The sequence below is a fragment of the Ostrea edulis genome, chromosome 3, assembly GCF_947568905.1.
Source record: "Ostrea edulis chromosome 3, xbOstEdul1.1, whole genome shotgun sequence".
In the NCBI taxonomy this organism is placed as follows: Eukaryota; Metazoa; Mollusca; class Bivalvia; order Ostreida; family Ostreidae; genus Ostrea; species Ostrea edulis.
Genome location: NC_079166.1, coordinates 74801286 through 74817593, shown reverse-complemented (window position 1 = coordinate 74817593; position 16308 = coordinate 74801286). Strand labels below are relative to the sequence as shown.

The window sequence follows — 16308 nt, the reverse complement described above, 5'->3', positions numbered from 1 at the left end:
ATAATAAATTATATATATATAAACAAACAAACAAAAAAACTTACATTGATTAACGCAGATCAAAGCAATGTCAGTTTCAATAGAAATATAAGAGGAAATATTCAGTTAATGTAAACACGTGACAATAAAAGCTCCTATTTTCCACCACCTTGAAACTGAACTCTATCTGTTTGCCCCCCTTTATCGTCTTTTAGCTCTTTTTAAATTTCTTTTATTTATATTATTCATTTTTGTTATTAATATTTTCTGTTCTGTAGCTGGTCCTAGGAGAGTTATTCTCGCGTTTTCCCGTTATACATGAATGAATGACTCAGCAATATTTAAATCTATATATGGCATCTAGAAAATACCGTCAGTTACTTTCAGACCACAAGCGATCTATAAATAGTAACTGGAATACTCATTCGTACAACATGGGTCGGGTATATAATGGGGGAAGGTTGTTGATGTTGTGCTATCAAGCTGAATTCGACATAAAGGTACGTAACAATATAATAAAAAGTGACAATTTCATAACTAAGAATTTTTGAAATCATAATCATTATTTTTTTTAAATTTTGCGACCGAAATTTGTAAAGGTATTTAGTCTAAAGAAATATTAATTTTTTCCCTCTCTATCTGTGAAAATATTTGCATATATTTTATATCAAATTGCTCGTCTTCTCTCGAACCATGCAAAATCAAAGCATTTTGTTTAAAGTCAAAATTGTGGTCGAAATGTTGAACGTAATTAGAAAGTAACGATCGCTTTTATGGACCAAAATCGATGCAGAAAAAATTCCTTTATTCTGTTGAGAAAAATGAATTGTGCTAATTTCTATGATCCCATATAAGTCAAAATTTGCCCGTTGATTATTCTTTTTCGGATTTCATGGAAATCAAATATCATGATGTTGACTATGAACTATCCGTTACTCTGTTTTATATCCATGCGAGCGAGATCAAATATCTAGATCTATGGTCATATCAATTTATTTTTATAAGCTGTATTAGCTGTTGACTAATAAACGACAACAACATTTGATGGTACAATTTAATGAAAATTGGGAAACAAAGTAGACATGAGCGGTAGGGGTCCAACTGTGGCAAAACTAATGCCGATTTTAGGAAAGCCATTATATACTATGAAAAACTTCACTCCTTAAGTGATCTGTTATTCCGGAGGAGAATATGGGAGGAATTCTGTACAACGACATCAGTCTTATGTGTATTATATTTGTTGTGTAATTTTTGTTTTTGTTTTGAATACTCTGTAGATATAGAAATCATCATGGACAAGTTTGGAAACTTCTTGAAATCCGCTGAGGATGTTGCCAATGCTCTTGGAACCTCAGGATCAGGACAGGTAAGTATTAAGTCGTGAAAGTAGAAATAGACTAAATGGGCAGGTAAGTACTAAGTCGTTAAAGTAGAAATAGACAAAATGGAATGAATTTGATAAAAAGTTACACATTTTACAAAGCAGGAAAAGGATGTTAATGCGTGTAATTAGGAGTCTATATAATGTTACCTATACCACTCTCTTACACGTAGCCCTGGAAATGATTGTATTAATCAAATGCTTATTTTGCTGATCACAAATGTACTTATCATTTGTTTTTTCTTATGTAATACAGATTGATCGTGGCGATGGAAAGATTGTCACCTGGACCTTTAAAGGCCAGTTGATGGGATTCGAGTGGAAGTACATAGGGGTGTGTGTGGATAAATCCACGGGAGAGACAACCACTGCCATTAAACAGAGCAAAGGCGGAGCGATCGAGCATTCCATGAGGGATTTGTTCCAGAGACTGGCCGCCAGGAAAGCGTTATAAGACTCTGATGACTTTATTTACATGTTGTCTTTGATATACCGGTACTATAAATGATATTAAATATCTTGGGTTGTGTAGTATGTTGAATGCTTCTTTGTGTGTATTTGGCCCTGCATAGATTTTAATTTTTCTCTTAATTCTATATGTATATCATGATTCTCATACTATTTCTTATTAACATTATGTATGCATTTCTTTTTTTTTTTTTTATTATTTCGTCTCGGTGTAATATGTATTCTGAATATTGTACATCATTCATTTGAATAAAATACATGAAGTTAACAAATGCTGTTGAATCATTTAGAAACGAGTCCAAAAGCGCGGGATTTGCTTCAGACTTGTTACATTCAACAGATGTAACGACTGCTTAATTACGTAACATATGTCGTATGTCAATGCCATAAATTATATCACTAATAGAGAAATTGGTCACATGATCTGAAACCATTTCTGGATCACCGTGATTGCACCGAACCAGTGACTCACGGAATTTGACAGAACGTTGGTGAATGCATTATTCTGACAATAATCAAGTTCCGTCAGCTGTTGCAGTCAGAGATTATAGATTTGCACTTAAATGTACACCTGTGCATACAAGGGAGATATGCATTGTTGACCGAAATAAAGGAACATGCCGCCTGTTGTAACGCATTTTCTCACCGTTTCAAAGCGCTGTCTGTGATTCTGGAGTGATCCTAATACATGTATCAAAAGGAATCTCCAATTACTGCTGCGCTTCCATGACACTTTATGATGCAGGGGTTTTCTTGGTTAGATATACAGTGTGTTTATATGACGGTTTCTTAAAAATGTAAAATGGCTGTGGGAATTAAGAAATAAATACTGCACACGTAGAATATATGAATTTATAGTAAGCTCTATGGAAAATTTCGTCCAGGAATTGCACGTACAACTCCCAATCTCTATTATCTAAAAATGGAACCCTCTCCCGATTTGTTTTTCTTGATTGTGAATATCTAAGACATATAGATGTTGATTTCACTTTAAAAAAAAACCAAATTATTCTTTTTTGGTTATTCAAAGTATACCTGATAAATCTAACAGAAATAATCCGATGTTTAAAATTCATTAGCATTTTAAATGTGAGAAGATCTCCACTGACACAAAAGTGGTACATGTATGTGATGAACATTTTTTACAGTGTGTTTATAAGAGATTTTGATTTATATCATAGTAGATTTCTCGTGGATTTTAACTGCTATTTCTATAAGGTTTTTATTCAAATAGATATAAAGGTTGAGGAAAAGGTCAAAATTTGTGCCTTCTGACTATTAATGACGCTATAACTACACACACCCCAACATTTGTGTCCGAATTTGCAATTCATCATAAAAGTTATGTAGAAAATTTAAAGATCAGGAGGCACCCTTACGAACATTTCCTAAGATTGTTCATAAGAAAGTTCTTAAAGCATATCTTAAGGAAAATTTGAAGATCATCTGGCTAAGATTATCTCAAGTGTTTATCAAAGTTATATTGAGAGTATCCTAAGATGTATTAAGCCATGAAGAATTATAAGTACGAAAGTTTAAACCATTTCCAGGAACCAGTTGTCATTTTTGCCATTTGATGCTACACGTTAGAATAAACGTCGTAATAAAAATATTTGAAAGAGTGAAAATCAAATATAATTTTGAACTCAATATCAATTTTCTAAGAAATCATTTGAGTTTGACAAGACATTATATATTACATTTATAAATCTCGCCAATTTTCTCCGTGGAACTCTTATTCATTGACAATTCGGGTTCAAAACGAAAACACCCAGCAGGATAAGTCAAAAGAAATGTCCCAAGTTTTGAAAATTGAAATATTACTTGATGAAGTGGAGAATTTTTTTTTCAGTTTTCGGACGTTTCTACATATACTTCGAAGAAAGGGGGGTGGAAGTGAATTTGTGAGGAAATTAACGAGGCAAATAACATTGACCACAATAGGGCAGTCGGAGAAGTGAAAAAGAAATGACCCTCATATATGAGCGAGACGAAAAAGAAGGCTGCACAAAATCAGCGGGAAGCATTCATTTCAGGCATTAAATTCTACCCAGGAAAACTATTGGAATAGTTGGGACTACTCTCATTACTGGCGTGATGGCAGTATCGACACCTGTGAGGTCAATATATATAACACCTGGGTGTCTGTACGCTGACATGTACATGCAAGCTCTCTCTCTCTCTCTCTCTCTCTCTCTCTCTCTCTCTCTCTCTCAGCTTTAGTGAGGTTCAATAGTATATGTAAATATATTATGTATTATTTATGAACATCTTACCATATATATATTTTGATTTCACAAACATGTGCAGTTGTGTGAATGTCGAATGAATTATAACCATGGATATTTCTTGGAAAGTAGATTAATGTGCAGGTACAACCTGGACATCTGTAGAAACCACATGGTGTTGATACAATTAAAAAAATCATGATTTTGCAGTTCTAGTGTTGTGCCGCTTTGTGATTCGCTAGTATCACGCGATCTGTCTGCTGAACCCGGGCCGTCAAAGAAAAGGAAGACGGAACACGACAGCGGTGATTTTGTGAGAAGAAATTATTGAACATTGAGGAGAGAAAGCTTTCACTCATGCGAGCAATGCTAGAGATTGAGAAGGAACGCTTGGAGTTAGATAAAATTAGACTCCACTTTTTGACACTCTTTACCCGCCTAAAATAGCTTTTAAAGTTTATTGTTATTTCGGATTTTAAAAATGTCGGTTGAGCATCACTGAAGCACTGAAGAGGCATTATTTGTCGAAATGCGCATCTAGTGCAAAATTGGCACCGTATAAATTTTACATAAACAGAGACTAACTATTGATCGAGACAAAGCGTCATCAAGTTTACCTGCCGAAGCATGGAGTTGCTTTTGAATGATGTACAATGGGCGCGACCACTTTTGCCTCAGACAGTCTTAAGCCAGAGCCTGTCCTAACTTATAGGAACTTTCTTAAATTACTTAGATTTAAGAAGTGCCCTAAATCTTAAGACGCTTCTTATTCTTAATTAAGATATGAATGTAACTTCATTTATAACATGCCTGATGTTTTTACAATTTTCGTACTAAGGAGCGAGTGTATGCATGCGCAGAAATATCCTGCATCCACCACCTTATACCTTCTATATCACGCCCTTCACCTTGGCAGGTGTATTGCTAAATTCATCACATCTATTTAAAGAAAATGGAAAACCCCAATGCTATTATTGCTAGATATGATGTTGCCTTGTTTTGAAATACCGTTTTAGAAACGGGTTTTAAGCTTATCTAAATACAAAGTATATCCTATGTAAAAATATTTTAAATTCACTAAGTTATTTATAAAAAATATGTCTTTCTTTAATCAAAAAAAAAAAAAAAAAAAAAAAAAAATGAAATAAAGAAAAATGATTATATCGATCAAAATTCGTATCCATGTCCATTGAAACACGCAGTATAACATCAGCTGCGGATCCTTAGCTCTCTGGGAAAACACTGAGTTTGAGAAAGAGTACGGACTAACCAGAGCGTCACTCCCAATATTTTCCGCAGAGAGAGATACATATCTACAGTAACTTACAGTATATTACATATTATAATAAAACAAATGATAATGTGAAAGAAACAGGCCCGGGTAGCTTGTCAAACGAAGCACTATGGCATTTCGTAAAACCGATTTTTTTTTATTTCCTTCATTTAGTACGTGTACCAGCTATTGATAGGACTGATTAAGCCACTAAAGAGTGTACATACACGTATCAATAATTAGTGACAATGCGCCCTCTGGTCCCTGTCAGTGGAGTTTAACGGTATATATGACAGACTCTATAGAAAATAAAGACAAAAAGTGATGTGTTAGACATGTCAGACGGTATTCAGTTATCCACGTCGATTTCAGAGTGTCACCACAAACAATCCTCAGAACAAACTTAACAGGTGCGTTAAACGCCCACCCCGTCACACTAGTTTACTACAATAACAGACACTATTCATATATTTAAAGGTAAATACAAAGCAAACCGACTACAAACCCCAGTCAAAACGATTGGCGGAGAAAAACAATGATATGCTGCATTTGACAGCGACTGTGTCTAAATTATCTGAAAAAAAATCGACAGTTATTTTGGTCAGCCATGACGAAAAAAAATGAGAGAGAGAGAGTGAGAGAGAGATTTTACATATCCTTCCTAGGTTTTGACTTCTTTGTGTATTTTAATGCATTTTTTTAAAAATCAAAGACAAGAAGTTTTATAATGAGGTGACGCCTAGTGACACAATAATTCATCTACCCCCCCCCCCCCTCCCCGCCCCCATCTATACACATATATTCCAACAACCCCCGGCACTTAAAATGTCAGATCCACAAAGTAGATGCAATGTCATAAAATCGTGTACAAAAATTATACGTCATTGGCATGAACAAATAGATTGTCAAAGTTTTAGGACGACCTGTACCTTCAACAGAACAAGCGAAAATGTTTTAAATATATGTTAAATTAGATTGGTTTACACTTTGAACAGTAAACAATAGACATGTAATTTGTAGTGTTAATTACGTATCAAACTTGGTGTAGATATACTGCTCCACAGTTCACTATTCTGATATATTTAAGCTTTTTCGTACATGTTTATCACGAGGAAGGGGCACATCGTCTAAAAAAATTGACAATCTAATTGTCCGTTTCATAATAATTTTGATCAGTGATTCATATGCACATGACAGTATATAGTACCTGTGAAATAACATTTAAATAGAATGAGTATTTTTTAAAAATAGATCCAGTAAAGAAAACATTGTTAGAGTGGGAATTTAAATTTAAGTTCGAACGTAAAGTTTTAGATGGAATTAAGTATCATAACAAATCACCCATCTCCGTCTATTATGATTTTTGGAACCTACTTTCATTTTCCAAATGTTTTTGGAAATAACACATCTTTCAATATTCAATTAGTCTACTAAGTATGTGAAAATACATGTTAAAGATTCTACGCATTGTATGTTTCATATTTATATATAGCCTGATATAAATAGCTCATGGGAATCTCAATCTTTTAGAAAAACATAGACAAAGGTGACTTATAATACCTCAAAACTAACCCTCCTATAAATACTCCGATACATCCGAAACCGAAAGTTCAAACTCATTGTCATATGTAATCATTCATGCGCATTGCAACAGTGTTTACTGATCCTAATGCTGTAAACAGAACGAAAGAGCGCTGGTAAGTTGATTTTTATTTTAGTAAGTGATAATAAAGGCGTGTCGATCTTTTTGGATAAATATATAATAGTGTTTACTCATTTTCATTGGATAAGTCATACAGCGTAATAAATAATAAATACTTCGAAAAATATGTCATTGTTCTGAAGTTGGACTGCCTAAGTAATATGACAGAAAACAATCGAAACGGAAATTCTGACCAAGAAATTGTCGCAGAAACTGATCATTTTTGCTTATTTTCTCATACAGCTGCATGTGTATACAATGTAGGAGTAGATCATTCCGTGACAGCTGTGCATTAGCTTGTCTGTTCGTTAATACTCATGTGTGTACTTCACTTCGACTTGCCTCATGAACCATGCAGAAATGATACTAATACACCATTAATAAAAGTAACCTTGAATGGTGGCCTTCTCGTACATTCTAACACACAGTTATACTGCCTGGAAGTAGTTTACTTTTTAGCTCACCTGAGTTGAAACCTCAAGTGAGGTTTTTTGATTGATTAAGGGCAGATGATACAAACAATTTTTTTCTTTCGAAGATACTTTATATGATGTCATTCTTTTATAAAAGTGGATAATTCCTTGAATTCTTTTCCCCTTTGACTTGGAGAATGAAATATTTTCCGTATTTCCAAAAAAGTACAAAACAATAGTTATCATGGTAAATTAGTTTATTCTTCATTTGTTTACCTTTTCTATGCCTAAAAAAATGGTTGTCAGGGAGAACAGAGTGTACTGATATTAGATTTACAACATAACATGTAAAATATCAATGCATTACAAATTTTACACTTGGAAAATATCAATTGCTGCTTCAATAAAATTACATATATGGACATTGTACCCTCAGTAAAGGTTTACAAATTAAATTTTTTTTTCATAATATGTTGATTTAATGTTTAAAGTGTAATATTAACTTTAAAATCATATACCACACGGGGTGAATTTTCTGAGTAGAATCAAAATTGTAAAAATCACATTGGTTGGTTCTCTAAAGACAAAGAAGAGTTATCTCCCATAATATAAGAGTAAAATTTTACAACTTCTGAAAATAATTTACAATGGCATTTATGATTTTATAGTTTTTTTTTTTTTTTTTTTAATGTTTTTGTTTTGTCACTCTTGATTTTCCTTTGCTATTTATCTCTGAAAAAATAAAGAAATGCCTAATACAGGATCTCTTTGATGTGCCATTTTACGTTAGTTTCTGCATTGTGACGTTTCCCAGTAGAAACAGGAAAAAGATGGCTGTATGCTTCCTGCTGACATCTCATATATATAGCAATGATCCAAGTCCATACCGTTTTTCGTCCTCACAATGTCTTATGCGTTGTTAAATCTAGTGGTCTACCACACGCAGTACAACCTTTTTCCAAATTGTCCACTAGAATTCCAAGTTCCACAACTCGTCTCCCACTGCTCCATCAAATCATCTCATCATGCTCTTCTTCCGATTCTTCACTCTCTGATACATCAGATGGATATGTATCTTCATTTCCTAGGCATTCTTGTGAATTATCACCAGTCGAACAATTTTTTCTTGATTCATCCAACTTCTCCTCGATCACATCAACATTCACTATCTTACGTCCAAGGGATAATGCATAACCTTTTGTAGCATTCTGTAACCTTTGATGACGTTTTTTACCAAAAGTTTTTCCTGATTATTTCCTCCTGAATGATTCTGGCACCATAATTGTTTACATTGTTTACTGACCCCCCCCCCTCCTGCTCTTAAAACACAGAAAGTTCCAAACAACTATAAATGAGAAAACAAAACCAACCAAACTATTTTTTTTACCATGGGAACTCTTCAGTGCAAAAGGTTTGTTTATATCATCTGGCCTTAATGTCCTATTGTTTAACGTCTCTCTCGAGAAATTTTCACCCATATGGAGACGTCACCATTGCCGGTGAAGGGCTGCAAAATTTAGGCTTATCCTAAGCGTTTACGGCCTTTGAACAGGGGGGGGGGTCTTTATCGTGCCAAACCTGCTGTGACACTGGACCTCGGTTTTTGCGGTGTCATCCGAAGGACCGCCCCATTTAGTCGCCTTTTACGACACAATCAAGGGGTACTGAGGACATATTCTAACCCGGATCCCCAAGAGGTCTGTGATCATCCGTTGTCCCTCGTCTGTCCGTCCGTCTGTGAACTTTTCATACTTTCGACCTCTTCTCCAGAACCACAGGACCAATTTTAACCACAGTTGGTACAAACCATCCTTGGGTGTAGGGAATTCAATTATGTGCAAATAAAGGACCACTTTCCCTTTAAAGGGGAGATAATGTTCAAAAATGCAAAAAGGTAGGGGTCATATTAACGGCAAACTAACAATTTAGCTTGATGAAAACAACTCAGCTTCTCCATTGTCAACTTGCCATATCAATGTAGCAATATTCCATTAACACCTACATATGATGTGTATATACATGTATCTGACGTGTTTCATGCCAATTGTTAGGCCGTTCTTGGCACACTGATTTTGACTATGGATAACTCCATTTTATTAATCAAGAGATTGGGCTCAAGGCGGGTGTGACCGGTCGGCAGGGAATGCTTACTCCTCCTTGGCACCTGATCCCACCTCTGCTATATTCCCGTATTTTCCCAACTCTTTATTATTTATTACTTGTAGGAGTTATGAGATTGATCACTGTTCGTTATCTTCGCCTTTTTTCGCAAGAAGAACTGGGCGAGAAAAACTGAAAATTACCCGAAAGCTTTCTGACATCGTGGAGATGCAAGTGTGTTAAATTCATAACATCCAGGGGTAGGGTGGCGGCACAATATGGGATCGAATTTTTACATGCTAATATATACGAACAATCTTTAAAAGTATTGTTCTCAAGAACCCCTGGGCCATAAAATTAGATATTTACCTGAACGCTTCCTGGTATAAAGCAGATTCAAGTTCGGTCAGAGTATGGCCTCTGGTGGTAGGATGGGGCCACAATAGGGGATCATAATTGTATATAGAAATGTACATGTATATATGGAACATCTTTAAAAAATCTTCTCAAGAAAGTTCTACCGAGCCCGAAAAGTTTACATTTACATGCAAGCTTCCTGATATAGTACAGCTTCAAGTTTGTCAAAACCATGGTCCCTGGGGGTAGGATGGGGTCACTATAGAGCATCAAAGTTTTACATACAAGTTTATAGAGAAAATCTTTTAAAATCTTCTTTTCAAAAATTATTAGGCCATAGAAGTTTACAGAGTGCAGATTCACGTTTGTTAAATAGGATCAAAGTTTTACATACAAGTTTATAGAGAAAATCTTTGAAAATCTCCCTAAGAACCATTGGACCAGAGAAGACATTTGCATAAAAGCTTCATGGCATAATACAGATTCAAGTCTGTTAACCTCACGGCCCCGGGGGTAGGGTGGGGCGACAATTGGGGATCAAAGTTTTACATACAAATATAGAGGGAAAATCTTTAAAAATCTTCTTCCAAAGACTATAAATGAAAGTTCAGCTATAATTAAAACATTTCAATACATCTGGTTGTTGGCGATTGTCAACAATATCTCAATTTGACAATGTGCATAGTTGTCAATTGTATTAAACATGATCGCATATATTGCACTATATGAATGCATCATTTGATTCTTTGTGCATCTGAATGCCTTGCAGAGGTAAACCCACAACGTATGCCAGAGCGCCACAAATCGATGGGGGCATTCAGCGTGTACTTCACGTTTCAAATTTGTAGTGGATGCAAATCAGTCATTTCACTCACTCATCAATAAATTAGATATTCACATTTATGTTTCCTATCAATGATTATAGATTGACGTCATGGGTAGCCGTAATTACTCATCAACTCCAGAAACAACAAACGCCAACCGAGCATGTCGTCTGCTATTGGGTCCATGCACGGACCAATTACGCGATGTCTTACGTCAGGATATCCCTCCACATACTTTTTCACAAGTCCTCAAACTAAAAGCAAAAAAGCTACCCCGCCTCACAGCACCTTAAATAGCTGTCATTTCTCCAACCAATGGCAACTACACTGGGAATTATGAGGACATGGATTTTTCGCTATTGTATGTTCTTCTGAGAAATATTACCAGCATTCGACCACACAATAATGGATAGGGCTGTGATCCAAACCCGGGTGACACATCTACCTCAGCCAACATAGAAAGAATTCGTTTGGCTCGAAATAACTGTGTACATTCGTCGAGTCCCGCTCTGTCGAATGCTGAATTTACTACGATCTGGTCCACCGTCAGATCGGCAGTTGTTCATCTGGATACTTTCCTCAATAACGGCAACAAGTATGAACAAGAAGTAGATTCACTCCGATACGAAACAATGGACCCTGAACGGGATCAAATATACTATGCGGAACTTAAAAAACAAGCCCAAGAAGACCAGACTACGAAAACAATGGTTGTCAACCTGGAGCGTAAGTAATGCTTTTTGCAATGAATTTCTAATTACTTGACATCCACTTTAGACAAATTAAAATGATTGATTCGCGTTATGTTCTGTTTTCTTTGTTTCTGCAGGGAGAGTAGAAGATACAGCAATGAAAGTAGAGGAATGTTTTGGTAAGGAAGCACTACAGATACAGAACACGCAGATACAACTGTAACAAGTATACACAAACAACTGTGACAGACATGCAATCTGTAACACATACAGTACTCACGGCGGGTGTGACCGGTCAACAGGGGATGTTTACCCCCTCTAACCACCTGATCCCACCTCTGGTATGTTCAGAGGTCCGTGTTTGCCCCACTCATAATTTTGTATTCTTTATAGGATTCATGAGATTGATCACTATTTGTTATCGTCTCTTTTTCATATCCGCATGTATAGAAGTAACAGACATATATGACTATAACAAACAAAAACAAATCATCGACAGGGGACGCTTACTTCTCCTTTTTTCAATTCTTTATAGAAATTATGAAATGACCATTGTTACTTATTGTACGATTTTTGTTAATATTCTAATAACTTTCTCTAGCAATGCAATTTGGCTTTAAAAGAACAGTCCCTATCAAACATATTCTCGGCTAAATCTACAATATCTCATATACATGAATGTTATGAAGGAATGAAGAATATTTGTTATAGTATACCATGTTTATTTGCAGGAAGAGTAGAAGAGAATGCATAGACAGTAAAAGAAGTAAAAGGTGAAGTATTGCTAGAATAAGTGTAATATTATTTGACAAATACGTGACCATTGAGAGAGTGTTAAATACAGAAATCGGCACACCATTGTGTTACATTTGTCTACAAATACTAGTAGTCAAAACTGCATTATAGAATCCCCCTTCAAGGCTTATAATAAGCTGCTATTTATGGAATGTATAATAACACAAAAATGATCACCAGTTTAATAGAATACAGCATGTCATCATTCTAAGATGAAATGTGTGAAAACCAGAGAAATACATGTAGTTATAAACTTCATAATGAGGGTAAGGGAAGACTGATCCTGTTTGCTGTAAAGATTAAAAGGTCAAGTTGATATTCTCTGTTCACCACACATCAAGTAAAGTAGTTGTGATCTCTAAAATTTACAAGTGGCCAGAGTTTTAGCAGGAAATGAGCAATGGCAGTATGGGGATGAGATTATCATAAGCATGGCTGAATTAGATCTTATATTAACGTGTAAGCATTCAATAAAGATACAATGTGAGTTTGATAATTGTACATAAGTCTTGCGATCAAGACTTAGAACTATAGATGATTTTGAAATATTCTTTACATACTGAATTTGACCACGAATCAAGATAGAGAGTTCAAGGTGTGACCCGAAAGAGATGGTTACTCCCCTTATAGGCATCTGATCCTACCTCTGGCGAAGTTTTGTATTCCTTATTGTAGTGATGAAATTGATCTCTGTTCGTTACCTTCACTTTTCATTGACCAAATTTGGAAGTCAAACACTGTTGGTCTGAGTGGGTCAACAGTACATATGTAAGCACTTAATTCTATACAAAGTTCATTTACTAAAGTTACTTGTAATTAAACTATTTCAAAATATATGAAATTAAAACACCTTGAGATGTGTAGTGTGAACTGCTGTGGAAATAGGTCAAAGTGTTTTTATGCACTGGTACTTTTTATGCAACAGTAAGTCTCTTATTTCAGTTAACGTTAATTGACTCAAGGTAGTGTTGTGCCCCATTACTTGCCCTTGATTCATTCTGGTTAATAGCAATGCCATCACCATAGATAGTCATAATATGCAAACATATATATTCTTTGTACAGTTAAGTAGTGGTGTTTTGCTGCATGTACAATTATAGTATCAACTACTGTTTCAAAACAAATCATGGTACGGTTTTTCATTGTAAAACACTAGATGTTTTCCTCTTATTCAATCTTTATTTGAATTAATTGATTTTCGTTTAGATCAAATGACGAAATTGAAAGAAACTTCAGTCCGCCCAAATGAAAAAGGTAAGTAAAACACAAAGAAGCCATTATAATCAGCATATGCTATTCACAAAATGTTTGCCTACGAATAAAACGTATAGAATGAATGCACAATAACTTGATAATTTAGAGGAATATAACGAGAAATGATGACATAGTCTGCTTGTGCCTTGTATAGGTATGACAGATATAAACCACTTGTTTATTTGTTGTTTGTCGATCTATTTGAGGATCTTTGACTCTGGTACCACACGAATGTCACCGACTATAGATATACCACTATATGTAGGAGAAGTACCGGTATTACTAAGTTTGACCTAGGCATAGCGTTGTAGGTCGCAGTAGTTACTGCACCACAGCTTAACGTGATACGTGATTTCCATGGATTTAATGTTCTCATCCGAAAAATTTATGTTCTTTACTCTTACGCCTGGTGGATAAACCGTCACTATCTATCATCTTAGATAGAATGACGTGTCCGCCAGGTATCAAATTCACACCCCCCCCCCCCTCCTCTGTTACAATGCACTATACTGCGACTGGTCAGTATTTCAATGATTTGTTCGAGAAACACACATACAACCTGATATAAGGTTGTTTTCATATGTGTGCACTACAGCAGAAATGAAATAAGAAGTGGAGCGGAGGGCATCGTCGACCTTACTTTTACTGGAACCATTTCTGTAATGTGAAAATATAATATTCTATCATTATTTTGCAAAAAATAAAAAAAAAGTATTTGTTTTGAATAGGTTCAATGAACACGGTGGAAAACATATTTAGCTCTCTTCAGGATATAGCTAATGCTATGGGGACGTCTGGCTCAGGACAGGTAATCAAAATGGAAACAATCATTTCTTTATAGTATGTAACATGGATTTCTGAATTAACACTTAGATATGTATGAAATGCAAATATACATGCAGTAACTATCTTCAACAAAATTGAATGACTTCACAATCAAAAACACATACATGCATCAAAATCTAATCTATTTTGCGCTATTTCGGTTTTTGTAAGATGGCTTTAATCATAAAACGTTTCCAAGTGATGAGAAATCTAAATTCCTACATTTTTTGCAGTCGTTATACTCTGTCCGCAACATTGTTTGTGTTAAATCATTGTTGGCACATTGAAGAGCGTGAACTTTCAAAAAGAAAGAGTGAAGATAACGAACAGTGAGCAATCTCACAAATCCTGTACAGAATACAGAAACTAACAGCTATTTACTGATATTTGACAGCTTTTCATAGTCTTTACATAAGATGTATACGTAAACAATTGCACTCTAATAAATTCAAGGAATGCATTTCTTCCTTTATATCTCGAATCTTAATATACAAGTGAACTCGAAATACTTCCATACCCTTTTTCATATCTGGACGTTTTACTGATGATAGGTGCTAAACAAACTCAACTTTATAGTAAACGGAAATATTTCAACTTTTACCATAATTATCTATGTAACAATATTTCATTATCACTTGCCTGGTTATGGTATTCATATCTCCCAACTGACTCAATACTTGAGAACATGTTTTGCGCAAGACCAGTTTCTATACCAAGGTAGACTACTCAGTTTTGTGTAAAGTCAGCGTTCTGCAAATTATGTGGTCGTCATTGTCATGACGACTTTATTTGCAAATATAACCTGATTTAAAAATTGTCTGGAATTTTTATACAAGCTGTTAGGCGTTTTTTTTTCATTCTGATTTTTATTACGAATTACTCCGTTTATCTAATTTAGGGCTCATGGTGGGTGTACACGTGTGCGATCAACAGGAGATCCTGACTCCTCCTAAGCACTTGATCCCACCTCTGGTTTTTCCAGGGGTCCATGTTAGCCCTATTAGTGGTTTTATTTTCTTTATGACATTTGTAAGATTGATCACTCTTTGTTTTCCTCACCTTTTTTCATATGCAATTATACCACATTGGAATATGTAAAACTTATACGGTACCAATTTTGATGTCTGTACAATCGAAATATAGAGAATTATGTGTTATACTAAAAACTTTCAAAGAAAATTGTAGAAAATATCGTATGATATGATGAATGCGTGATGTAGTGACATTTGTTGGATTCAGTCTTAATGTTTTATCATTAATGTCTAGTTTTCATCCGGATGTTACTGGTAGCAGAAAAAAAGCTTTTGATTTTACCGCCATTGTAGAACGTATTCCTTCAAATACTTTTTGTTTGTTAAAGTTCGATCGTGGAAATGGAAAAATGGTCAGCTGGTCCTTCAAAGGTCAGATGATGGGATTCCAATGGAAGTATATCGGATTATGCGTGGACACTACCACTGGAGAGACGGGTACTGCGGTCACGGCAAGCAGAGACGGAGCAATCAAACATTCTACAAAAGACTTATTCCAGAAACTGACGGCCAAAAATTTATTGTAATGCTCTGATGAGCGTTTATGTGCCCAGGCTTATTTATGTATCTATTCAGTTATTTAAAAGATATATTAAAGCTAAATAGTACCGTCGTCTGTGCTGGTCTGTCCATATGTAGTAAATGTACTAGTGCAAATCGAAGAATAATACTCATATTCTTATTCACCGACTGCTGTTCATAATCAAAATTATGTTAATAAAAACGTCATTGATTGCTATTAGATTTTACTTGTTACCACATGATTTAATTTCTAAAATTAACCAAAGGAGACTTATTTGTACTTTTAGTATTCAAAAGACTGCAAATCTGTTTTCCACATTGTGCGCACGGAATGCTCTTCGTCTTACCACTAGCATTACTAAACTACATATTCTGATTGATATCAAGTCGTCACCACGTGTATGTCACAAATCTATCATAGATTAATGTTATACAGGGGGAAATTACACACAGTGAAAATATGC

The 16308-nt window shown here is 35.1% G+C and overlaps 1 protein-coding gene and 1 long non-coding RNA gene across 2 annotated transcripts; both read left to right on the top strand.

Moving 5' to 3' along the window:
- The first annotated feature begins 376 nt into the window (after positions 1-376).
- Positions 377-2100, top strand: LOC125677577 (uncharacterized). Its single transcript, XM_048915706.2, has 3 exons — positions 377-479; positions 1257-1345; positions 1617-2100. The coding sequence occupies exons 2-3, from the start codon at positions 1271-1273 to the stop codon at positions 1812-1814; spliced, it is 273 nt and encodes a 90-aa protein (XP_048771663.2). The 5' UTR covers positions 377-479; positions 1257-1270; the 3' UTR covers positions 1815-2100.
- A 1486-nt stretch (positions 2101-3586) lies between these two features.
- On the top strand, positions 3587-16061 carry LOC125677556 (uncharacterized). The gene is made up of 5 exons (XR_008801249.1): positions 3587-7026; positions 10827-11451; positions 11555-11596; positions 12149-12190; positions 13419-16061. It is a non-coding gene; the product is annotated as an uncharacterized LOC125677556 (long non-coding RNA).
- Positions 16062-16308: the final 247 nt, after the last annotated feature.